The sequence below is a fragment of the Mercenaria mercenaria genome, chromosome 9 (genome assembly GCF_021730395.1).
Source record: "Mercenaria mercenaria strain notata chromosome 9, MADL_Memer_1, whole genome shotgun sequence".
NCBI classification, from domain to species: Eukaryota; Metazoa; Mollusca; class Bivalvia; order Venerida; family Veneridae; genus Mercenaria; species Mercenaria mercenaria.
In genome coordinates this window covers 41,855,722-41,883,365 of record NC_069369.1, presented here as the reverse complement: position 1 = coordinate 41,883,365, position 27,644 = coordinate 41,855,722, and the positions used below count along the sequence as shown (strand labels likewise).

General features: G+C 36.8%; 1 protein-coding gene across 1 annotated transcript in view; it reads right to left on the bottom strand.

Annotated features, from left to right (window-relative positions):
* The window catches only part of LOC123546990 (fat-like cadherin-related tumor suppressor homolog), a 117,302-nt gene that overhangs the window by 42,711 nt on the left and 46,947 nt on the right, over positions 1 to 27,644 (bottom strand). The window contains exons 7-9 of the mRNA XM_053551301.1: positions 21,357 to 21,524; positions 16,300 to 16,415; positions 11,532 to 11,697 (exon numbers count right to left, since the gene is read on the bottom strand). Of these exons, the coding sequence (XP_053407276.1) occupies positions 11,532 to 11,697; positions 16,300 to 16,415; positions 21,357 to 21,524 (450 nt within the window). The remainder of the gene's footprint in view (positions 1 to 11,531; positions 11,698 to 16,299; positions 16,416 to 21,356; positions 21,525 to 27,644) is intronic.

The following is a 27,644-nucleotide window of genomic DNA, read 5'->3' as shown; positions in this document are numbered from 1 at the left end:
GTTCCACTGATCTTACTTACATTCAACAATTAATGCCTTTAACATAACGGGAATGGATGTTGACCAGCCGAAAAAAACAATACCACTGATCTTACATACATTCAGTAGTTAATGCCTTTAACAGAAAGGGATTTCATGTTGGCCAGCCAGAATAACAAAACCACTGTTATTACATACATTCAGTAGTTAATTCCTTTAACATAAAGGGATTTGATCTTGGCAAGAAAGAATAACAATTCTGCTGATCTTACTTACATTCATCAGTTAATGCCTTTAACATATCAGGATTTTATGTTGACCAGTCAGAATAAAAATACTACTGATCTTACTTACATTTAGTAGTTAATGCCTTTAACATAAAGGGATTTCATGTTGGCCAGCCAGAATAATAATACCACTGATCTTACTTACATTTCGTAGTTAATGCCTTTAACATAAAGGGATTTGATGTTGGCCAGCCAGAATAACAATTCCACTGATATTACTTATATTCTGTAGTTAATGCCTTTAACATAAAGGGATTTGATGCTGGCCAGCCAGAATAACAGTTCCACTGATCTTACTTACATTCAGTAGTTAATGCCTTTAACATAAAGGGTTTTTTTTTGTTGGCCAGACAGAATAACAATTCCAAAGTAATTACTAATATTCAGCAGTTAATGCCTTTAACATAACGGGATTTCATGTTGGCCAGCCAGAATAACAATTCCACTGATTTTACTTATATTCTGTAGTTAATGCCTTTAACATAAAGGGATTTGATGTTGGCCAGCCAGAATAACAATTCCACTGATCTTACTTACATTCTGTAGTTAATGCCTTTAACATAACGGGATTTCATGTTGGCCAGCCAGAATAATAATTCCACTGCTCTTATTTACATTCAGTAGTTAATGCCTTTAACATAAAGGGATTTGATGTTGGCCAGCCAGAATAACTAGAACTGTCACAGGAGTGACTTATACTCCCACCATACAGTCTTGTCACAGCAAAATGGCAACCATAAGAAATTTTAAAAATACTTAGAATAATATAAAACGTAAAAAAAACCATAAAACTTAAAAAAAAATTTTTACTCGTCTTTGGAGTTCTCATCCTGGGCTTCCGCGGCACATGCAAGTAATACTAGTTTATGTGCCCAGGATGAGGGATGAGGAAAATATAAAAATCTCTAATATTAGAGATACACTAAAAATGAATACAAAAAAGGTGTCTTACTGACACATGTTACCACAGAAAAATGTCTTTACTTTTTACATAGGACTAATAATAAACAAGAGGGCCATGATGGCCCTATACATCACTCACCAGAGTTGATCCAGCCTACTGACCTAGTTTTTGACCCCACATGACCAAGAGTTGAACTTGACCTAAAGATCATCAAGACAAACATTCTGACTAAATTTCATAAAGATTTGGTTACAACTGTGGCCTCTAGAGTGTTCACAAGCTTTTCCTTTGATTTGACCAGTGACCTAGTTTTTGACCCCACATGACCCAGATTCGAACTTGACCTATAGATTATCAAAACAAACATTCTGACTAATTCTCATGAATTTCAAACTTAAATTGTGTTCTCTAGAGTGTTGAAAAGATTTTTTTTGATCTAGCCTAGTGACCTACTTTTTGACCCCACATGACCCAGATTCAAACTTGACCTAGAAATGATTAAGACAAACATTCTGACCCAGTTTCATAAAGATTGAGTCATAAATATGGTATCTAAAGTGTTCACAAGCTTTTCCTTTGATTTGACCAGGTGACCTAGTTTTTGACCCCACATGACCCAGATTCAAACTTGACCTAGAAATCATCAAGCCAAACTTTTTGACCAAGGTTCATAAATATTGGGTCACAACTGTGGCCTCTAGGGTGTTCACAAGCTTTTCCACTGATCTGACCTACTGACCATGTTTTAAACCCAACATGACCCAGATTCAAACTTGACCTAGAGATCATCAGTACTATCATACTGATCAAGTTTCATAAAGATTGGGTCACAAATGTGGTTTCTAGAGTGTTCACAAGCTATTTCTTTGATCTAATGTACTGACCTAGTTTTTGATCCCACATAACCCAGTTTCAAACTTGACCTAGAGATCATCAAGGCAAACGCTCTGACCAAGTTTCATAAAGATTAGGCCAAAAATGTGGTCTCTAGAGTGTTCACAAGCTTTTCCTTTGATCTGACCTACTGACCTAGTTTTTGACCCCACATGACCCAATTTTGAATTTGACCTAGAGATCATCAAGACTAACATTCTGACTAAGTTTCATTAAGATTGGGTAAAAAATGTGGTCCCTATAGTGTTTGCAAGCTTTTGCATTGATCTGACCTACTGACCTAGTTTTTGACCCCACATGACCCAGTTTCAAACCTGACCTAGAAATCATCAAGACTAACATTCTGACCAAGTTTCATAAAGATTGGGTCAAAAATGTGGTCTCTAGAGTGTTCACAAGCGTTTCCTTTGATCTGACCTACTGACCTAGTTTTTGAACCCATATGACCCAGTTTCGAAACTGACCTAGAGATCATCAAGACTAACATTTTGTTTAAGTTTCATAAAGATTGGATCAACTAGAAATGTGTCCATGGGACACAGATGCCCCCACTACATGACATTAGTCAGGGGCCAGAACTCCTACAATACTGAATGAATCCGGATGCGAAACCCCAGGTGCACAACTACACATGCTGACCAACATTCCTGTAAACTTTGGTGATTCTAGGTCAAATACTTTTGGGGCTATGCGCGACACAACATTAAAATGACCAATTTTTTACTAAGTCAGGGGCCATAACTCCTACATGACTGGATGAATCCGGACGCGAAACCCCAGGTGCACAACTACACATGCTGACCAACATGCCTGTAAAGTTTTGTGACTCTAGGTCATATACTTTTGGAGCTAGGCACGACACAACATTAAAATGACCAATTTTTACAAAGTCAGGGGCCATAACTGCTACATGACTGAATGAATCCGGACGCGAAACCCCAGGTGCACAACTACACATGCTGACCAACATTCCTGTAAACTTTGGTGATTCTAGGTCAAATACTTTTGGACCTATGCGCGACACAACATTAAAATGACCAATTTTTTACTAAGTCAGGGGCCATAACTCCTACATGTCTGGATTAATCCGGACACGAAACCCCAGGTGCACAACTACATATGCTGACCAACATGCCTGTAAAGTTTTGTGACTCTAGGTCATATACTTTTGGAGCTAGGCACGACACAACATTAAAATGACCAATTTTTACAAAGTCAGGGGCCATAACTTCTACAAGACTGAATGAATCCGGACACGAAACCCCAGGTGCACAACTACACATGCTGACCAACATTCCTGTAAAGTTCTGTGACTCTACGTCAAATACTTTCAGAGCTTCGCCCGACACAACATTTTCGGAAGGATGGACGGACGGACGGACGGACGGACGGAAGGACGGAAGGACGGACAGACAAGAGCAAATCTATATGCCCCCCGCAAAGTGGGGGCATAAAAATGTGGTCTCTAGAGTGTTCACAAGCTTTTCCTTTGATCTGACCTACTGACCTAGTTTTTGATCTCACATAAAACAGTTTCAATCTTGACCTAGACATGATCAAGACTAACATTCTGACCAAGTTTCATAAAGATTTGGTCACAAATGTGGCCTCTAGAGTGTTCACAAGGCAAATGTTGACGGACTACGACAAAATATTGAAAATCTAAAAGTATAATTTCTAAAAATAGACTAATTCTTGGAATTTAAGGGAAAGCAACTCAGTACAAAAGTTTAAAAAAAAAGGTTACTTCCCTTTGGCTCTAAGCCAATCAGAATGATATATAGTGAAAATGCATCAAAATTAACCTTAATTTCTAAGTAAAAGGGGGCAAAATTCATGAAAAATTGGTGTCAGAGTTATGCACCTTGTGTCACATGATGTGGGTGATGAGGTGGAACATCCATTTTAAGTTTGAATCAATTCCATTTAGTAATTATTGAGATATAGTGAAAATGCATCCGAATTAACCTTAAACTAGAGATGCTTTTGAGAAAAGCGCATGTCTCCCACAACTGCCCCTATGAAAAATGTTAGTTTCTCTAGATGTTTTAGACGAGTGGATCCAGTTAGATGGTCTGGATGAGTGGATCCAATCAGTAATTCAAGGGCCATAAATCAAAAGTGCCTGGGCGGATTTGGCTAGTTATGGAACCTGGGTAAGGTCTTATGGCCAAACACATTTTGTTCAAGTTTGGTGAAGATCGGATGAGAAATGTTCGACTTAGAGAGCGGACAAGGGTAAACAGACGGATTTTTCCGGTAATTCAAGGGCCGTAACTCTAAAATGCCTGGACCGATTTGGCTAGTTATCGAACTTGGCTGAGGTCTCATGGTCAAACACATTTTGTTAAAGTTTGGTGAAGATCGGATGTGAAATGTTGGACTTAGAGTGCGGACAAGAGTAAAAAGGCCGATTTTTCGATAATTCAAGGGCCATAACTCCAAAATGCCTGGACCGATTTGGCTAGTTATCAAACTTGGCCGAGGTCTCATGGTCAAACACATTTTGTTTAAGTTTGGTTAAGATTGGATGAAAAATATTTGAATTAGAGTGTGGACAAGAGTAAAAAGACCGAATTTTGGTAATTCAAGGGCCATGACTCCAAGATGCCTGGACCGATTTGGCTAGTTTTCAGACTTGGCCGAGGTCTTATGGTCAAACACATTTTGTTCAAGTTTGGTGAAGATCGGATGAGAAATGTTCGACTTTAGAGTGCGGACAAGCTTTGTGACAGACACACACACACACACAGACTGGAGTAAATCAATATGTCTCACACACCACTGTGTGGTGGGAGACATAATTCTAAGTAAAAAGGGGTATAATTCATGAAAAGTTGGTGTCAGAGTTATGCACCTTGGGTCACATGATGTGGGTGACAAGGTGGAACATTTATTTTAAGTTTGAATCAAATCCATTTAGAAATAACTGAGATATAGTGAAAATGCATCAAAATTGACCTTATTTTCTAAGTAAAAGGGAGCATAATTCATGAAAAGTTGGTGTCAGAGTTATGTATCTTGTGTCACATGATGTGGGTGACAAGGTGGAACACCTATTTTAAGTTTGAATCAAATCCATTTAGAAATAACTGAGATATAGTGAAAATGCATCAAAATTAACCTTAGATTCTAATTGAAAGGGGCATAATTCATGAAAAGTTGGTGTCAGAGTTATGCACCTTGTGTCACATGATGTGGGTGATAAAGTGGAACAACTATTTTAAGTTTGAATCAAATCCATAATAGATTTCACGACGCGATGCGACGGGACACGACACGACAAAACTGCCTCTTATATACACCCCCAAACATGTTTGGTGGGGGTATAACAATACCACTGTTATTAACATAAAGGGATTTGATCTTGGCAAGCAAGAATAACAATTCTGCTGATCTTACTTATATTCAGTAGTTAATGCCTTTAACATTAAGGGATTTGATGTTGGCCAGACAGAATAACAATGTCACTGCTCTTACTTACATTCAGTAGTTTATGCCTTTAACATAAAGGGATTTGATGTTTTCCAGACAGAATAACAATTCCACTGCTATTACTTACATTCAGTAGTTAATGCCTTTAACATAAAGGAATTTGATGTTGGCCAGACAGAATAACAATGTCACTGCTCTTACTTACATTCAGTAGTTAATGCCTTTAACATAAAGGAATTTGATGTTGGCCAGACAGAATAACAATGTCACTGCTCTTACTTACATTCTGTAGTTAATGCCTTTAACATAATGGGATTTGATGTTGGCCAGACAGAATAACAATTCCGCTGCTCTTACTTACATTCAGTAGTTAATGCCTTTAACATAATGGGATTTGATGTTGGCCAGTCAGAATAACAATTCCGCTGATCTTACTTACATTCAGTAGTTAATGCCTTTAACATAAAGGGATTTGATGTTGGCCAGTCAGAATAACAATTCCGCTGATCTTACTTACATTCAGTAGTTAATGCCTTTAACATAAAGGGATCTGATGTTGGCCAGACAGAATAACAATTCCACTGATCTTATTTACATTCAGTAGTTAATGCCTTTAACATAATGGGATGTGATGTTGGCCAGGCAGAATAACAATTCCACTGATTTTACTTACATTCAGTAGTTAATGTCTTTAACATAAAGGAATTTGATGTTGGCCAGTCAGAATAACAATTCCACTGATTTTACTTACATTCAGTAGTTAATGTCTTTAACATAAAGGGATTTGATGTTGGCCAGTCAGAATAACAATTCCACTGATTTTACTTACATTCAGTAGTTAATGTCTTTAACATAAAGGGATTTGATGTTGGCCAGTCAGAATAACAATTCCACTGATTTTACTTACATTCTGTAGTTAATGCCTTTAACATAAAGGGATTTGATGTTGGCCAGTCAGAATAACAATTCCACTGATTTTACTTACATTCTGTAGTTAATGCCTTTAACATAAAGGGATTTGATGTTGGCCAGCCAGAATAACAATTCCACTGATTTTACTTATATTCTGTAGTTAATGCCTTTAACATAAAGGGATTTGATGTTGGCCAGCCAGAATAACAATTCCACTGATTTTACTTACATTCTGTAGTTAATGCCTTTAACATAAAGGGATTTGATGTTGGCCAGCCAGAATAACAATTCCACTGATCTTACTTACATTCTGTAGTTAATGCCTTTAACATAAAGGGATTTGATGTTGGCCAGCCAGAATAACAATTCTACTGATTTTACTTACATTCTGTAGTTAATGCCTTTAACATAAAGGGATTTGATGTTGACCAGACAGAATAACAATACCACTGTTATTACTTATATTCAGTAGTGGATACCTTTAACATAACAGGAATGGATGTTGCCAGCCAGAATAACAATTCCACTGATATTACTTCCATTCAGTAGTTAATGCCTTTGACATAAAGGGATTTGATGTTGGCCAGCAAGAACAAGTGAATGAAGTATTGCCATGCAATACAAAGTCCCCTTCTGGAATGCACCTAATTTTCTCTACTGCAGTATAACACAATGAACTGATATCTGTCAATGATATATAACAATATTGTACTATATACAGTGTGTACATACCACGTGGTTTGTGACGTCATTTTCGGGTATTACGGCAAGAAAATTAATAAACAAATCTGAAGATTCAGAACTTAAAAACACCATAAGTATTTCATTTTTTCACATATTTGAATAATTCTTTTACGAGGCTCAAGCCAAGATAGTGGGCTATAAACACAAGACAATGTTTTTCTGAATTTCTAAGCAGTTTTTGCAAAGGTCTGTTCCAACCCTGAAATTTGGCAAATTCTTGGAGGGTAATAGGGCAAGAAAAACCCGTGTTTACAAAATAATGTACACACTGATATATACAGTATGTTGGATTAAAATTTGCATATATAAAAACCTACAGTTGTTTTCATATGGAATTTTTTGGTCGATTATAAAAAAAGTTACCATATAAGTTATATATAGTAACAACAAAAGGAAATAAATCCTAAAAAAAAAAACAAGGGGGCCATGATGGCCCTATATCACTCACCTGAGTACCATTGCTCTTAATGATAAGATCAAGTTTTGACATAGATCACATAGGCATACACATTAAATATCATCAGGATAAATATTTTCTTGTAACAGTCACTTTTGATCTATGGGTCACATACTAGTCTGGGCCAATCTCCACATCAAGTTTTAGGGTCCTGGGCTCAAATGCTGTATTTTTATACTAGCATGACTATTCCTTACCCTGGAAGACTTAAATAACATTTAAAACCAATCTCATTAGATGCTGCTGAGGCATATTCATTTACATAAAATAAAGGGAGGTAATTTGTATAAATTCAGTCAAAAGTTATCTACCCTGATTGTCCGAGTCCATCTGAAGGCATAAATGACATTTCAAATCAGTATCTTTATTGGTTACTGAGATATACCCATTTTAATTTGAAACAAAAGGAAGTTATTTGACATCCAATCAGTCCATAGTTATCTACCCTGATTGTCTCTAATGACAATAATGAAATTTCAAATGAGTCCTATAAATATTTATTGCAATAAATCCATTTTTTATTAAAATCAGGGGAGGTAATCATGCATTGGCATATGCATGTAGAAGATACAGAGTAGAAGCCTTTACAACAATATATTAGAAAAGTAAGTAAAAGTAGAAATTTCTTACCATGGAAGACATAAATATTTATTTATTTTATTTTGTTGGGTTTAACGTCACACCGACACAATTTTAGGTCATATGGCGACTTTCCAGCTTTAATGGTGGAGGAAGACCCCAGGTGCCCCTCCGTGCACTATTTCATCACGAGCGGGCACCTGGGTAGAACCACCGACCTTCCGTTAGCCAGCTGGATGGCTTCCTCACGTGAAGAATTCTACGCCCCAAATGAGGTTTCGAACCTACATCGATGAGGGGCAAATGGTTTGAAGTCAACGACTCTAACCACTCGGCCACGGAGGCCCCCGGAAGACATAAATAACATTTCAAACCAATCTCATTAGAAGCTGCTAGGTATATTCATTTACATAAATAATAAAGGGAGGTAATTTGTCATAAATTCAGACAATATATATCTTCACTGATTGTCCAAGTCCATCTGATGGCATAAATGAAATTTCAGATCAGTATCTTCATTAGTTACGGAGATATACCAATCTAAATTTGAAATAAAGGGAGGTAATTTGACATAGAATCAGTCCATAGTTATCTACCCTGATTGTCTGAGTCCAACTAATGACAATAATGAAATTTCAAATGAGTCCTATAAGTACTTACGGATATAAATCCATTTTGATTAAAATCAGGGGAGGTAATCAGATATAAAATAACTCAAGAACCTATGATTGGATTTGACAGATTCATCATGGAACCCAAGATTTATTGTTGTTGAAGATATTTTGCAAGTTTGTATCAAATCAAACCATAAATGAAGTCTCTATATGGCTGCAAAAGCCAAAATAGCAAATTTTGAACCTTTAAGGGGCCATAACTCTGAAACCCATGATGGGATCTGGCCAGTTTTTGAAAAGAACTGAGATATTATCCTTGCGTGTATCAGTGCTATACACTGGGCACGTTAAAGAACCAGGCTGTCTATTCGCAATGAGCTAGGCTAAGTTAGCCGGACAAGCCCGTATCTGATTTCTGATCTCTCTGTCGTGGGGGCTTTGTCTCACTCTGTCCCTCTGGTCAGATCGCTCTGTGTCTGTACTAGTAGAGGATGAATTATGCGACCTGTGTGGCTGCATTTAAACTATGTAAAGCGCCTTTGAACATGAAATTGACCATGAAAAGGGCGCTATATAAATCTGGTATAATAATAATAATAATAATATTATGCCAATACAAGTTGTGTGCAAGTTTTATGAAAGTTGATTGCAAAATGTTGTCTCTATCATGTTCACAAGCAAAAAATAGCAAATTTTGGCCCTTTAAGGGGCCATAACTCTGAAATCCATGATGGGATCTGGCCAGTTTTCTAAAAGAACCGAGATATTATGCCAATACAAGTTGTGTGCAAGTCTGATAAAAGTTGACTGCAAAATGTTGTATCTATCGTGTTCACAAGCCAAAAATGGCAAAATTCGGCCCTTTAAGGGGCCATAACTCTGGAACCCATGATGGGATTTGGCCAGTTCCCGAAAGGAACTGAGATATTATGCCAATACAAGTTATGTGCAAGTTTGATTAAAGTTGATTGCAAAATGTTGTCTCTATCGTATTCACAAGCCAAAAATAGGAAATTTTGGCCCTTTAAGGGGCCGTAACTCTGGAACCCATGATGGGATCTAGCCAGTTCTCGAAAGGAACCAAGATATTATCCCCATACAAGTTGAGTGCGAGTTTGATTAAAATCAAATACAAAATGTGGTCTCTATCGTGTTCACAAGGAAACTGCAGACGGACGGACGACGGACGAAAGGTGATCACAAAAGCTCACCCTGTCACTATGTGACAGGTGAGTTAAAAAAATCTATATAATAAAGTTCCAATAGAAACTCTTTACCAGGTAGAGATATGTCAAAATACACTTAAAAACCGGATGTAACATCCATGTTGTACCACAGAAAAATGGTCTCAATTTTTCCCTATGACCAGGAACAAAAAAGTTACAATATAATCTATTTATAGTAACAACAAAGGGAGGTTATTCTAAAAACAAGGGTGCCTCATGGTGGTGAACATTTGTTACAAGTTACATCAAAATCTCTCCATGCATGAAGAAGAAATGCTCCGGATAAAAGTCATTCTTGAATTTGACTTTTGACCTCTATGTGTGACCTTGACCTTAGACCTAGGGACCTGGTTCTTGCGCATGACAATCCGTCTCATGGTGATGAACATTTGTGCCAAGTTAAATCAAAATTGCTCCATGCATAAAGAAGAAAATATCCTATTGACCTCTGATCTCCAAGTGTGACCTTGACCTTTAAGCTAGGGTTCTGGGTGTTGTGCATAGCACGTCGTCTCATTAAGGGGGCACATTTATGCCAAGTAATATTGAATTCCCTTGATGGATGACAGAGTTCTGGACCGGACAGGAAAAAAACCCTATTGACCTTTGACCTCCAACTGTGACCTAGAACTTTGAGCGAGTAGTCCAGGTTTTGCGCAGGGCATGTCGTCTCATCATGGGAAACATTTGTGCCGAGTAATATTAAAATCCCTTCATGGATGGTAGAGTAATGCACCGGACATGAAAAAGACCCTGTTCATACCATGTTAACATATGACTGCCAAGTGCCTTGACCTTTAAGCTAGGGGTCTGAAAGTTGTGCATGACACATTGTCTTATTATGAGGTACATTTGTGCCAAGTAATATTAAAATCCCTTCATGGATGGTAGAGTTATGGACCGGACAGGAAAAAAGCCTGTTGACCTTTGACCTCCAATTGTGACCTTGACCTTTGAGCCAGGGGTCAGGGATTAGCGCAGAACATGTCGTCTCATTATGGGGAACATTTGTGCCAAGCAAAAATCCCTTCATGATTGACAGAGTTATGGACCGGACACAAAACAGACCCTGTTCATGCCATGTTAACATATGACTGCCAAGTGTGACCTTGACCTTTAAGCTAGGGGTCTGAAGGTTGTGCATGACACATCGTCTTATTTATATGAGGCATATTTGTGCCAAGTAATATTAAAATCCCTTCATGGATGGCAGAGTTATGGACAGGACAGGAAAAAAGCCCTGTTGACCTTTGACCTCCAATTGTGACTTTGACCTTTGAGCCAGGGGTCCGGGATTTGGGCATGACATGTCATCTCATTATGGGGAACATTTTGTGCCAAGTAATATTAAAATCCCTTCATGGATGACAGAGTTATGGACCGGACATGAAATTGCAGACGGACGGAATGACGGACGGATAGAAAAGCGCATTCCTATAGTCCCCCAAACAGGTTTTCAACCAGTAGGGGACTAATAACAATACCACTGATATTACTTACATTCAGTAGTTAATGCCTTTAACATAAAGGGGAAAGATGTTGACCAGCCAGAATAACAATACCACTGATCTACAGGGTCTGTTACTGTGACTGTATGTAACAGTGTCTGTGCGCTACTTGTTTCCGCTATTGTCAATGTTGCATCCAGATTGTCAATCACAAGTACCTGTAAGGTAAACATACTAATAATCAGATTTGTTTTAATGTTTTAAATCAATATTTCAAAAGCAATCTAGGGCTTCCATGGCCTGTTCAAGGTTAAATACTTAAAGTATCTTTTTTCCCTCAATATTGCTGGAATCTTAAAAAAGCAAACAAACAAGAATGATGACAACAGTATGCATCATTGCCCTATAATGATCTATATTTGTGTTACATGTCATGAAGAACTTAGATCTACTCAAAAATCCTTATTTTTTACAAAATCAAAAGAAAAAGTCTGCTTCAAAAGGGATAATACTAATGAGAGCAAATGTCATGTGCTTGTTAAAAACTTTCTGATGTTTGGCAATTCTAGCTAAAATTCTTTTTGAATTATAAGGACTTCGATTTTCTTTTTTACCAAATCAAGGGGAAAAACACTTCTTTTACAGGGTCAAGGGAGATAATACTAAATGTGTGCAAACTTCAAAGGTCATGTGATAATTAATAATTACGTGAGATTTGGTTATTCTAGTTAGAATTCTTTTTAAACTATGAACATTTTCAACTATGGATAGACAGATACATGCACACACACACACACACACATGGACAGACAGATTGATGAACAGCTGGACTGGCAATGCCAAAACAATATCCCTCCACCTTTGCTGGGGGATAAAAGTAATAAATTACAAAGTAAAACAAGAGCTGTCCGTAAGACAGCGCGCTCGACTTTTCTCAGTGCTTGACTCTGAATAAGAGCTTTGTCAGTAAAACAAATTCCAAGTTAAAAAGGGACATAGCTCTGTCAAAATTCAAATATGGGAATTGTGTCTCCTAATGTAGACTTTGATAGTAAATAACTATTTTGAGTTTCAAGTCAAAAGCTTTAATAGTAACAGAGATATTTGACTTTTAACAAAAAATTCTAAGTTAAAAAGGGGCATAATTCTGTCAAAATTCAAAATCAGAGTTATGGCGATTGTTTCTCCTGGTGTAGACTTTGATGGTTAATAAGTATATTAAGTTTCAAGTCAAAAACTTTGATAGTAACAGAGATATTTGACTTCATCAAAAACTTTAAGTTAAAAAGGGGCATAATTCTGTCAAAATAGAAATCAGAGTTATGAGAATTGTGTCTCCTGGTGTAGACTTTGATTGTAAATAACTATTTTGAGTTTCAAGTCAAAAGCTTTAATAGTAACAGAGATATTTGACTTTATCAAATTTTTTTTTAAAAATTCTAAGTTAAAAAGGGGCATAATTCTGTCAAAATTCAAACCAGAGTTATGGGGATTGTTTCTCTGGTGTAGACTTTGATAGTAAATAACTATTTTAAGTTTCAAGTCAATACCTTTGATAGTAACAGAGATATTTGACTTTATCAAAAACTTTAACCAACGGCGACCCAACGCTGACGCCCACGCCAACGCCGGGGCGAGTGCAATAGCTCTACTCTTTCTTCGAAAAGTCGAGCTAAAAATTGGGCTAACTCAAGATAAGAGGGCAATGGTGCCCCTAAGCTGCTCTCCTGACCTTGAATATTTGTATACACACAGAATCATGAATGCTATCATCTTCGTTTTGCATACAAAATCATGCAAGAGGCCCAAATGGGCCAAAGTAGCTCAAGAAGCTGTTTCAATGTTTTTCTGTTTTCTCTATGGCAGTCTCTAAAAGGGTCTATTTTCTATTATGGCAGCCCCTAAATGGGGCCACGCTGAACCATTTAAAAACATGAACAAGCTGAACCATTTAAAAACAAGAATTGTCACTATTGGTGACAGTTGCCCCCGAAGCGTGCCAAAGAATTCTACAGCTGTCTGCTCAAAAAAATCACACATCATTTCAAGACCTTGACCTTGACCGGAAAGACCCATATCATAAGCGTGACAAACCTTCTCAATATGGTTAACATTTGTGTCAAATTATTTTCAAATCCCTTGATAAATGGCAGAGTTATTGACTAGACAAGAAACACCTTTGACTTTTAAGTGTGACCTTGACTTTGGATCTAGGGATCTGGGTCTTGCACATGACATGTCATCTCAATATAGGGCACATTGTTGCCAAGTAATTTTCAAAACCCTTCATCAATGGCAGAGTTATGGACCAGACAAGAAACAGACTATGTTTAACCTTTCCTTGTGACCTTGACCTTAGAGCTAGGGGTCTGGGTCTTGTGCAAGACACATCGTCTCATTATGGTAAACATTTATGCCAAGTTATTTCAAAATCCCTTCTTGGATGGCAGAGTTATGGTCCAGACACGAAACAGACCCTGTTAACCTTTGACCTCTGTGACCTTGACCTTGGAGCTAGGGATCTGGGTCTTGCGCATGACAAGTCGTTTCATTATGGTTAACATTTATGCCAAGTTATTTCAAAATCCGGACAAGAATTTACACGGAGGGACACACTCATGCACGGACGCACTCATGGACGGATGGATGGACAGTGCAAATTTAATATGCCCACTCTCGGGGGCATAAAAACTGAAAAAGGCTATACAAGGCAGCTAAAGATCAAGTTTGGTGAATATCATTCAACTGGTTCTGGAAAAGAAGTCATTTCAAGATTTTTTCCATTTTTCGGCTTTACTGGCTCCTAAAAGGGGTCAAGTCAAACCATTTGAACAAATCTGACAAAAGACCTAATACAAGGTTGCTTCAGAGGACAAGGAGCATCGGTTGACAAGGATGTCATATCCCAAGTTTGGTGAAGATCAATCAAGTGGTTCATGAGAAAAGGTTATTTAAAGGTTTTTCTATTTTTAGTTCTGCTGGCCCAAAAATGGGCTAAGTGGAACCATTTAAAAAATTTGGGAGAGGACCTCACAGAAAGCTGCTTCAGACCAAGTTTGGTGAAGATCCATCTGGTAATTCATGAGTAGGAGTTAAGAGTATCTGGATTTTTGCCTGTGGCTTTGGACATGAAAGACTTTAGACATACATTACTGTATCTTGTTCTTTCACAAAATATAAAGTACTGTTGCTTGTCTAGACATGAAAATATTGTATCTGTTTTTTTAGCAAAATATAAATACTGTTGCTTTACCTATTGTTGTCTCGGCATGAAAATACTGTATCTGGTTCTTTAACAAAATATAAAGCACAGTATCTGTTGCTTTACCTACTGTTGTCTCAGCGTCTTGTTCTTTAAAAGTACTACTGCTTTACTTACTGTTGTCTCAGCATGAAACTACTGTTCCTGGTTCTTTAAAAGTATTACTGCTTTACTTACTGTTGTCTCAGCATGAAACTACTGTTTCTGGTTCTTTAAAAGTATTTACTGTTTTACTTACTGTTGTCTCAGCATGAAACTACTGTTTCTGGTTCTTTGGAAGTACTACTGCTTTACTTACTGTTGTCTCAGCATGAAACTACTGTTTCTGGTTCTTTGAAAGTACTACTGCCTTACTTACTGTTGTCTCAGCATGAAACAAATGTTTTTGGTTCTTTAAAAGTACTACTGCTTTACTTACTGTTGTCTCAGCATGAAACTACTGTTTCTGGTTCTTTGAAAGTACTACTGCTTTACTTACTGTTGTCTCAGCATGAAACTACTGTTTCTGGTTCTTTGAAAGTACTACTGCCTTACTTACTGTTGTCTCAGCATGAAACTACTGTTTCTGGTTCTTTGAAAGTACTACTGCTTTACTTACTGTTGTCTCAGCATGAAACAAATGTTTTTGATTCTTTAAAATTACTACTGCTTTACTTACTGTTGTCTCAGCATGAAACTACTGTTTCTGGTTCTTTGAAAGTACTACTGCTTTACTTACTGTTGTCTCAGCATGAAACTACTGTTTCTGGTTCTTTGAAAGTACTACTGCTTTACTTACTGTTGTCTCAGCATGAAACTACTGTTTCTGGTTCTTTGAAAGTACTACTGCTTTACTTACTGTTGTCTCAGCATGAAACAAATGTTTTTGATTCTTTAAAAGTACTACTGCCTTACTTACTGTTGTCTCAGCATGAAACTACTGTTTCTGGTTCTTTGAAAGTACTACTGCTTTACTTACTGTTGTCTCAGCATGAAACTACTGTTTCTGGTTCTTTAAAAGTACTACTGCCTTACTTACTGTTGTCTCAGCATGAAACTACTGTTTCTGGTTCTTTGAAAGTACTACTGCCTTACTCACTGTTGTCTCAGCATGAAACTACTGTTTCTGGTTCTTTGAAAGTACTACTGCTTTACTTACTGTTGTCTCAGCATGAAACTACTGTTTCTGGTTCTTTAAAAGTACTACTGCCTTACTTACTGTTGTCTCAGCACGAAACTACTGTTTCTGGTTCTTTAAAAGTACTACTGCCTTACTTACTGTTGTCTCAGCATGAAACTACTGTTTCTGGTTCTTTAAAAGTACTACTGCTTTACTTACTGTTGTCTCAGCATGAAACTACTGTTTCTGGTTCTTTGAAAGTACTACTGCTTTACTTACTGTTGTCTCAGCATGAAACTACTGTTTCTGGTTCTTTGAAAGTACTACTGCCTTACTTACTGTTGTCTCAGCATGAAACTACTGTTTCTGGTTCTTTGAAAGTACTACTGTTTTACTTACTGTTGTCTCAGCATGAAACAAAGGTTTTTGGTTCTTTAAAAGTACTACTGCTTTACTTACTGTTGTTGCAACAGAGACAGTAACTGTAGCTGTGGCTGTTTTATAACAGAGGTCATACATAGCATATTTGAGAACATCATCTCGGGGTCGGTAGTTATTGCTGGCTGTTACATAGCCTGTATAATAACAAAGGATAACAGACTTACTCTGTTTAACTAATGAATATTTTTGTTTCAACTGAAAACTGAAAACTGCCATAAATAGTACAAAATAAGTCTTATATGTGTAGGTTGTAAGTTGAATACAGCAGTTTTAAGATATTAAACGTTAGAGAATATCTTAAAACTGCTGTATTCGACTTATAACCGTCTTACAGTTCGCCACAGTGTTATTGGTTGGAGTCTATTAAATCGTAACATTTAACAATTAAATTTAATAAATACAGTGAATCGCCAGATTTTAATGAAATGGAGCAATTCCATTAGCAGAGCAACTTGGGCGAACTGTAAATTATATGAAAGAATGTAGTTATCATTCAACAAAACAGAACATATATAAAAACACAGAATTTAATTCAACAAATTCAGAATACAATAAATTAAGATAATATATAGTTGTAGAAGAACCTTTAAACTTTTCCTTAACAAATATAAATAAACAATACTTCAACAAAGCTAGTATCATATAAAAGAACATTTTGTGTTGAAAATTAAAGAAATGGAACATGCAGAAAGAGATCCTTTGTTTGGTCTAGTTGTAAACATCACATGGCTTCAAAACTACTACTTTATTAAGCCTGGCCGGTGAAATCTATTAATGTACAAGCAACCAAACAATCAAACAAAGCTATGTAACCTGATGGTAGTATAGACCAAAAACAAACAAACAAAGCTGTGTAACCTGATGGCAGACCAGTAGCATAGATCAAACAATCAAATAAAGCTGTGTAACCTGAAGGCAGACCAATAGCATAGACCAAACAATCAAATAAAGCTGTGTAACCTGATGGCAGACCAATAGCATAGACCAAACAATCAAATAAAGCTGTGTAACCTGATGGCAGACCAATAGCATAGACCAAACAATCAAACAAAGCTATGTAACCTGATGGCAGATCAGTAGTATAGACCAAACAATCAAACAAAGCTATGTAACCTGATGGCAGATCAGTTGTATAGACCAAACAATCAAACAAAGCTATGTAACCTGATGGCAGATCAGTAGTATAGACCAAACAATCAAACAAAGCTGTGTAACCTGATGGCAGATCAGTTGTATAGACCAAACAATCAAACAAAGCTGTGTAACCTGATGGCTGATCAGTAGTATAGACCAAACAATCAAACAAAGCTATGTAACCTGATGGAAGATCAGTTGTATAGACTAAACAATCAAACAAAGCTGTAACCTGATGGCAGATCAGTTGTATAGACCAATCAATCAAACAAAGCTGTGTAACCTGACGGCAGATCAGTAGTATAGACCAAACAATCAAACAAAGCTATGTAACCTGATGGCAGATCAGTTGTATAGACCAAACAATCAAACAAAGCTATGTAACCTGATGGCAGGTCAGTTGTATAAACCAAACAATCAAACAAAGCTGTAACCTGATGGCAGATCAGTTGTATAGACCAAACAATCAAACAAAGCTGTGTAACCTCAGATGGCAGATCAGTAGTATAGACCAAAAAATCAAACAAAGCTATGTAACCTGACGGCAGATCAGTAGTATAGACCAAACAATCAAACAAAGCTATGTAACCTGATGGCAGATCAGTAGTATAGACCAAACAATCAAACAAAGCTATGTAACCTGATGGCAGATCAGTAGTATAGACCAAACAATCAAACAAAGCTATGTAACCTGATGGCAGATCAGTAGTATAGACCAAACAATCAAACAAAGCTGTAACCTGACGGCAGATCAGTTGTATAGACCAAACAATCAAACAAAGCTGTAACCTGACGGCAGATCAGTAGTATAGACCAAACAATCAAACAAAGCTGTAACCTGACGGCAGATCAGTTGTATAGACCAAACAATCAAACAAAGCTGTAACCTGACGGCAGATCAGTTGTATAGACCAAACAATCAAACAAAGCTGTAACCTGACGGCAGATCAGTTGTATAGACCAAACAATCAAACAAATCTGTAACCTGATGGCAGATCAGTAGTATAGACCAAACAATCAAGCAAATCTGTAACCTGACGGCAGATCATTAGTATAGATAAAACAATCAAACAAAGCTATGTAACCTGACGGCAGACCAGTAGCATAGACCAAACAATTAAACAAAGCTATGTAACCTGACAGCAGACCAGAAATATAGCCCAAACAATCAAACAAAGCTGTAACCTGATGACAGACCAGTAGCATAGACCAAACAATTAAACAAAGCTATGTAACCTGATGGCAGATCAGTAGTATAGACCAAACAATCAAACAAAGCTATGTAACCTGATGGCAGACCAGAAATATAGACCAAACAATCAAACAAAGCTGTAACCTGATGACAGATCAGTAGTATAGACCAAACAATCAAACAAAGCTATGTAACCTGATGGCAGATCAGTTGTATAGACCAAACAATCAAACAAAGCTATGTAACCTGATGGCAGGTCAGTTGTATAAACCAAACAATCAAACAAAGCTGTAACCTGATGGCAGATCAGTTGTATAGACCAAACAATCAAACAAAGCTGTGTAACCTCAGATGGCAGATCAGTAGTATAGACCAAAAAATCAAACAAAGCTGTGTAACCTGACGGCAGATCAGTAGTATAGACCAAACAATCAAACAAAGCTATGTAACCTGATGGCAGATCAGTAGTATAGACCAAACAATCAAACAAAGCTATGTAACCTGATGGCAGATCAGTAGTATAGACCAAACAATCAAACAAAGCTGTAACCTGATGGCAGATCAGTAGTATAGACCAAACAATCAAACAAAGCTGTAACCTGACGGCAGATCAGTTGTATAGACCAAACAATCAAACAAAGCTGTAACCTGACGGCAGATCAGTAGTATAGACCAAACAATCAAACAAAGCTGTAACCTGACGGCAGATCAGTTGTATAGACCAAACAATCAAACAAAGCTGTAACCTGACGGCAGATCAGTTGTATAGACCAAACAATCAAACAAAGCTGTAACCTGACGGCAGATCAGTTGTATAGACCAAACAATCAAACAAATCTGTAACCTGATGGCAGATCAGTAGTATAGACCAAACAATCAAGCAAATCTGTAACCTGACGGCAGATCATTAGTATAGATAAAACAATCAAACAAAGCTATGTAACCTGACGGCAGACCAGTAGCATAGACCAAACAATTAAACAAAGCTATGTAACCTGACAGCAGACCAGAAATATAGCCCAAACAATCAAACAAAGCTGTAACCTGATGACAGACCAGTAGCATAGACCAAACAATTAAACAAAGCTATGTAACCTGATGGCAGATCAGTAGTATAGACCAAACAATCAAACAAAGCTATGTAACCTGATGGCAGACCAGAAATATAGACCAAACAATCAAACAAAGCTGTAACCTGATGACAGATCAGTAGTATAGACCAAACAATCAAACAAAGCTATGTAACCTGATGGCAGACCAGAAATATAGACCAAACAATCAAACAAAGCTGTAACCTGATGACAGATCAGTAGTATAGACCAAACAATCAAACAAAACTTTGTAACCAGATGGCAGAGACCAAACAATCAAACAGAGCTTTGTAACCTGACAGCAGATAAGTAGTATAGACCAAACAATCAAACAAAGCTTTGTAACTTGACAACAGATCAGTAGTATAGACCAAACAATCCAACAAAGCTATGTAACCTGATGGCAGATCAGTAGTATAGACCAGACAGTCAAACAAAGCTATGTAACCTGACGGCAGATCAGTAGCATAGACCAGACAGTCAAACAAAGCTATGTTACCTGACGGCAGATCAGTAGCATAGACCAGACAGTCAAACAAAGCTATGTAACCTGACGGCATATCAGTAGCATAGACCAGACAGTCAAACAAAGCTATGTAACCTGACGGCAGATCAGTAGCATAGACCAGACAGTCAAACAAAGCTATGTAACCTGACGGCAGATCAGTAGCATAGACCAAACAGTCAAACAAAGCTATGTAACCTGACGGCAGATCAGTAGCATAGACCAGACAGTCAAACAAAGCTATGTAACCTGACGGCAGATCAGTAGCATTGACCAGACAGTCAAACAAAGCTATGTAACCTGACGGCAGATCAGTAGCATAGACCAGACAATCAAACAAAGCTATGTAACCTGACGGCAGATCAGTAGCATAGACCAAACAAAGCTATGTAACCTGACGGCAGATCAGTAGCATAGACCAAACAATCAAACAAAGCTATGTAGGCTGACGGCAGATCAGTAGCATAGACCAAACAAACAAAGCTATGTAACCTGACAGCATATCAGTAGCATAGACCAAACAATCAAACAAAGCTATGTAACTTGATTGCAGATCAGTAGTATAGACCAAACAAACAAAGCTATGTAACCTGACGGCAGATCAGTAGTATAGACCAAACAAACGAAGCTATGTAACCTGAAGGCAGATCAGTAGTATAGACCAAACAAACGAAGCTATGTAACCTGACGGCAGATCAGTAGTATAGACCAAACAAACGAAGCTATGTAACCTGACGGCAGATCAGTAGTATAGACCAAACAAACAAAGCTATGTAACCTGACGGCAGATCAGTAGCATAGACCAAACAAACAAAGCTATGTAACCTGACGGCAGATCAGTAGCATAGACCAAACAAACAAAGCTATGTAACCTGAAGGCAGATCAGTAGTATAGACCAAACAAACGAAGCTATGTAACCTGACGGCAGATCAGTAGTATAGACCAAACAAACGAAGCTATGTAACTGAAGGCAGATCAGTAGTATAGACCAAACAAACGAAGCTATGTAACCTGACGGCAGATCAGTAGTATAGACCAAACAAACGAAGCTATGTAACCTGACAGCAGATCAGTAGTATAGACCAAACAAACAAAGCTATGTAACCTGACGGCATATCAGTAGTATAGACCAAACAAACAAAGCTATGTAACCTGATGGCAGATCAGTAGTATAATATGATGCTGTCTCATATGGTACAACCACCAATGACCTGTTGTCCATGTAATCAGAATCTTCATATGTAATCCTTCCAACTGTATCACCCGATGTTATATAATCTGGAACTGTCATGTCATTTACAGAAAAGGCTGGGTTTTGAGCTGCAAAGAAATAAATTCTAAAATCTATTAGAATACACACTGATTTAATATACACTGACATTGGCACAGCTTTCTATAGGCACTTTAAGCACATGCCTCCACCATAGGCGTAGGAGCGTGTTTAGCTTTGGGAGGCAGGGGGCCCACACCTTTTCGACACGGGGGCCCGGGGGCTGGCAAGGGATCCCCGGTGCATTCATGACAAAGCTTTGTCCAGGGGCCAAATGGGCCATAGGCCCCCTCAAGCCTTTGTGCTTTAGCAATCATTGAGTTATTCTGATGCATTTCTAATGAACCACACAATGGTGTAACTTGATTGGTCAAAATATGTATTGTTCTAATCAAGCGTGCCATTTTCTTTTTACAGTCTTTGGTAGAAGCCCTGGATATACAATCAAATAACACTTCATTTGTCTAATTGTGATATAAAGTTGTGGAAATATTGTTTCCCTTGAACAGACAATGAAAAATGTAAATATATAACGTTTACATGCGTAAACAGGCTACATAGTTACATCGTTTTTGCAGACGCTCAAACCGGAACTGTAGTGATGCACTCGATATTATATTGCTTTTTATAAAATATAATCGAACAATCCTCAGCGCATACGAGGTTTCAGTACTCACCTTATGGAAAAAGACAAGTCAGAATGCAAGGAAAGGCCAAATGCAAATCAGAAATCAGGTTGAAAAGAATTATATGATACTAAATAAATGTTATATTAGACTGCAAGTTATATCTCTTTTCCAAAATATTGGGGGAGCCAAACTATAGTTCGGGCCCCCCCCCCCTGGTGGTTTCATCAAATTAAAATGTCCACAGAATAAACCTGTGGTTATCTAAAATCTCAAAATTTTGCAAGGCAGCACGTCCCAACTACTCCAGATTAACTGGTGCCTGCACACTGACTTTTGTCAAGCAACACTCCTGACTGATGGACTATATACTGTAAGAATAGTCACAGATAGATCATACATTAATGGAATATACACTAATGGAATATACACTGATGAATATACACTAATGGAATATACACTGATGGAAAATATACTGTTAGAATATACACCGATGGAATATACACTGATGGAAAATATACTGTTACAATATACACTGATGGAATATACACTGTTACAATATACACCGATGGAATATACACTGTTACAATATACACCGATGGAATATACACTGTTACAATATACACTGATGGAATATACACTGTTAGAATAAACACTGATGGAATATATACTGTTACAATATACACTGATGGAATATACACTGTTAGAATATACACTTATGGAATATACACTGTTAGAATATACACTTATGGAATATACACTGTTACAATATACACTGATGGAATACACACTGTTAGAATAAACACTGATAGAATATACACTGTTACAATATACACTGATGGAATATATACTGTTACAATATACACTGATGGAATATACACTGTTAGAATATACACTGATGGAATATACACTGTTACAATATACACTGATGGAATACACACTGTTAGAATAAACACTGATAGAATATACACTGTTACAATATACACTGATGGAATATATACTGTTACAATATACACCGATGGAATATACACCGTTAGAATATACGCTGATGGAATATACACTGTTAGAATATACGCTGATGGAATATACACTGTTAGAATATACGCTGATGGAATATACACTGTTAGAATATACACTGATGGAATATACACTGTTACAATATACACTGATGGAATATACACTGTTAGAATATACGCTGATGGAATATACACTGTTAGAATATACGCTGATGGAATATACACTGTTAGAATATACGCTGATGGAATATACACTGTTACAATATACGCTGATGGAATATACACTGTTAGAATATATACTTATGGAATATACACTGTTACAATATACGCTGATGGAATATACACTGTTAGAATATACACTGATGGAATATACACTGTTACAATATACACTGATGGAATATACAATGATGGAATATACAGTAGAATTCCGCTATTAAGACCACCCATGGTTCTTTGTAGAACTGGTCTTATTAGCGGTCTGGTCCGATTAGTGGACAAGGCTATACGGGGAAGGTCTGGCAGATTTTCTGTTTTCGTTTTTTCCATGGCTATGTTAGTATCAGATACGAAAGAAGACTGATAAAGATAAGCATTTCATAGCCTAAATTTAACTTGATCACTGTGTTAATCAAAGAATTACGGATCAAACTGTGTATTAATTAAGGACGGACTTAACTGATAATGGTTTGAATTTTGTTCAATTAAAGACAATTACAACAATATCAAATCTTTTCAAACTTCATTCTCCGCTGAAATCCAAACGTATTTATGTTAATAATAACAAACACCGTTTAGATCACGTTAAATCCGTTTTAATCCAGTCAATTCGATCTGCGGGCATTCGTTTAATTACAAACAAATTAATTATTTCAACAATTTCTTATATTAAATAGCGATGTAAAACACCAAACATCTTTAAATAACAATTTCAGACAATCAAACAGTTTGATACCTTGTTTTGATAACGTCTAAAAGACTTGTTAGCAATGTACATGCTTAACCTGTTAACACAATGTCGCACATGTTAATTCCCGCGGCGATTCGCGGTAACATACAGAAAAATTTGAGTGGTCGTAATTGCGGAGATTTATTAAGTGTGAAAAAATCAAACAGTTCTGAAATTGGTGGTCGCATTAGTGGATTAGCGGTCTGATCGCATTTTCGGACAAACGACCATTGGTTTTAAGAAGGAAATATTCCGTTCTTTGCAAAATCGGTCGTATTAGCGGTGCGGTCGTAATTTCGGCGGCGTCGTAAGTAGGAATTTTACTGTATACTGTTAGAATAAACACTGATGGAATATACACTGATGGGATATATACTGTTAGAATATACACTGATGGAATATGCACTGATGAAATATACACTGATGGAATATACACTGATGGAATATACACTGATGGAATATGTACTGTTAGAATATACACTGATGGAATATACGCTGATGGAATATACAATGGTTAAAATATACACTGATGGAATATACACTGTTAAAATATACACTGATGGAATATACGCTGATGAAATATGCACTGTTAGAATATACACTGATCGAATATACACTGTTAAATTATACACTGACAAAATATACACTGATGGAATATACACTGAAGGAATATACACTGATGGAATATGCACTGTTAGACTATACATTGATGGAATATGCACTGTTAAAATATACACTGATGGAATATGCACTGTTAGAATATACACTGATGGAATATGCACTGTTAGAATATACACTGATGGAATATACACTGATGGAATATGCACTGTTAGAATATACACTGATGGAATATACACTGTTAAAATATACACTGATGGAATATACACTGATGGAATATGCACTGATGGAATATGCACTGTTAGAATATACACTGATGGAATATACACTGATGGAATATACACTGTTAGAATATGCACTGTTAGAATATACACTGATGGAATATGCACTGATGGAATATACACTGATGTATTGTTTATGATAGCCTTAGTAGTCCCACTAATGAACAGATCTGACATGTCAATCAAACCAATAATATTGACCAATGAGATGGTGTGTTACACTTCAATCCATTGACAAAACAAGAGCTCTCCGTAAGAAAGCGCGCTCCAATATTCGGGGATTTGACAGTAAAATGAATATATGTCTGAATAAGAGACCTCTACTTTAAAAGGAAGTGCACCAAGGGGCATAACTCCATCAAATACACAAATTTGAGTTATTAGAATTGTTACAACACATGCAGATGATGTTGATAAAGATATACTTTGAGTTTCAAGTCATTATCTTATATAGTACCAAAGTTATATCCAGAAAACAAAGCTTGTAAAAAATTTAAGTATAAAAGGGGCATAATTTGGTCAAAAATACATATCAGAGTTATCGGGATTGTTACCACACATGCAGATGATGATGATAAAGATACATTTTAAGTTTCAAGTCTTTATCTTATATTGCATTAAAGTAGTGTCCAGAAAGCGAAGATTGCAAAAAAGTTTAAGTACAAAAGGGGCATAATTCTGTCAAAAACACAGTTAGAGTTATGGGGTATGTAACCACACATGCAGATGATTATAAACAAATAGTTTATATTTCAAGTCATTATCTTTTAAAGTACCAAAGATATGTCTATAAACGAAGCTTTCTAAAAAAATTTAACATGAAAATAATTCAAAGTATAACTCCTTGGTGACCTTGACCTTAGGTATAATAGGCCCAGCCCCTACTCACACCTTGTTTGTATGCTTGACAATGTTTATGTGAATTTACAGTATGATATAAGCAAAAGTAACAAAGATATGACAGAAAAACAAAGGTTGCCAAAAAACTTTAACCTTAAAAATAACCTAAGTATAACACCTTGGTGACCTTGACCTTGGGTATAATGGACCCAGTCCCTAAACATACTTTGTTTGCATGCTGGACAATGTTTATGTAATGTTGCAGTAAGATATAGGCAATAGTAACAAAGATATGACAGAAAAACGAAGGTTGCCGAAAAACTTTAACCTTAAAAATAACCTAAGTATAACACCTTGGTGACCTTGACCTTGGGTATAATGGGCTCAGCCCCTACACATACTTTGTTTGTATACTGGACAATGTTTATGTGAAGTTACAGTAAGATATAAGCAATAGTAACAAAGATATGACAGAAAAACAAAGGTTGCCGAAAAACTTTAACCAAGAAGGGTCACGCCGACGCCGACACTGACGCCGATGCCGGGGCGAGTAGTATAGCCCCCCTATTCTCCGAATAGTGGAGCTAATGACAGTGACATAATATAAGACTTAAGGTTACGAAGTAGGCCTTGAGAAACAAAAATCAAACAACACCAAATCATAGAAAGAAAGATTTGTTTGACATGAAAATTGAACAGCATGTAAAACATGTATATTACTCTACGAAACAAGTGTCAGTATACTGATATAAACATTGATTTCCGGAAAAGGACTGCCTAAAGGGGCTCCACTTCTGGACAGTTAAACACCTTTAAAAACTCACCATTTTCAAAGAACAGTTACACATGTTCATTTTGATGCATTTGCAATAACGTGCGAGTGGTGAAATTTCACATAACAAGGTGGAACACAGTTTTCAGCAATTGTTTATCTTTATTTCTTTACAAATGGCATTCATTTTCAAAGGGAAACAACTTTTTCTCGACGATTACTTAAAATAATCCGGAAAAAGTTGTTTCCCTTTGAAAATGAATGCCATTTGTACTTAAAATAATTGGAAACAGTTGTCTCCCTTTGAAAATAAATACCATTTGTAAAAAAATAAAGATAAACAATTGCTGAAAACTGTGTTCCACCTTGTTATGCGAAATTTCACCACTCACACGCTATTGCAAATGCATCAAAATGAACATGTGTAACTGTTCTTTGAAAATGGTGAGTTTTTAAAGGTGTTTAACTGTCCGGAAGTGGAGCCCCTTTAGGCAGTCCTTTTCCGGAAATCAATGTTTATATCAGTATACTGAAACTTGTTTCGTAAAGTAATATACATGTTTTACAAGCTGTTCAATTTTCATGTCAAACAACTCTTTCTTTCTATGATTTGGTGTTGTTTGAGTTTTGTTTCTCAAGGCCTAATTCTCAACCTTAAATGTCTAAACATTTTACTAAATCAATGTAGCAGTATGCACAGTAATTGATATATTTAGTTGAGTTTAGACCACACTGTGTTTCTACTGTGTATGGCAGTTTTTTAAAACTATAGTGAAAAGAGATTGACTGAATAAATATGCAGGTGAAATTGTGATTACACATTAATTCGGGGACACCTGTCATCTGGTAGTATAGCTGTATTATCAGAATGATTTTCACCAAGTTCATGTGGGAGGAAAAAGTAGGTCAACAGGTTGTGGTGGGTCTTTAAGCTATGCAGATAGTTTTACCGATGGAGTCATTTCATGATTACAGATGTATTTCAACATCCAAAGAAATATTGTACTTTAATAACATATTGAAATGCAGACATTCTAATGTAAAGATTGTTGCCTGTAACACTGGTCGCGC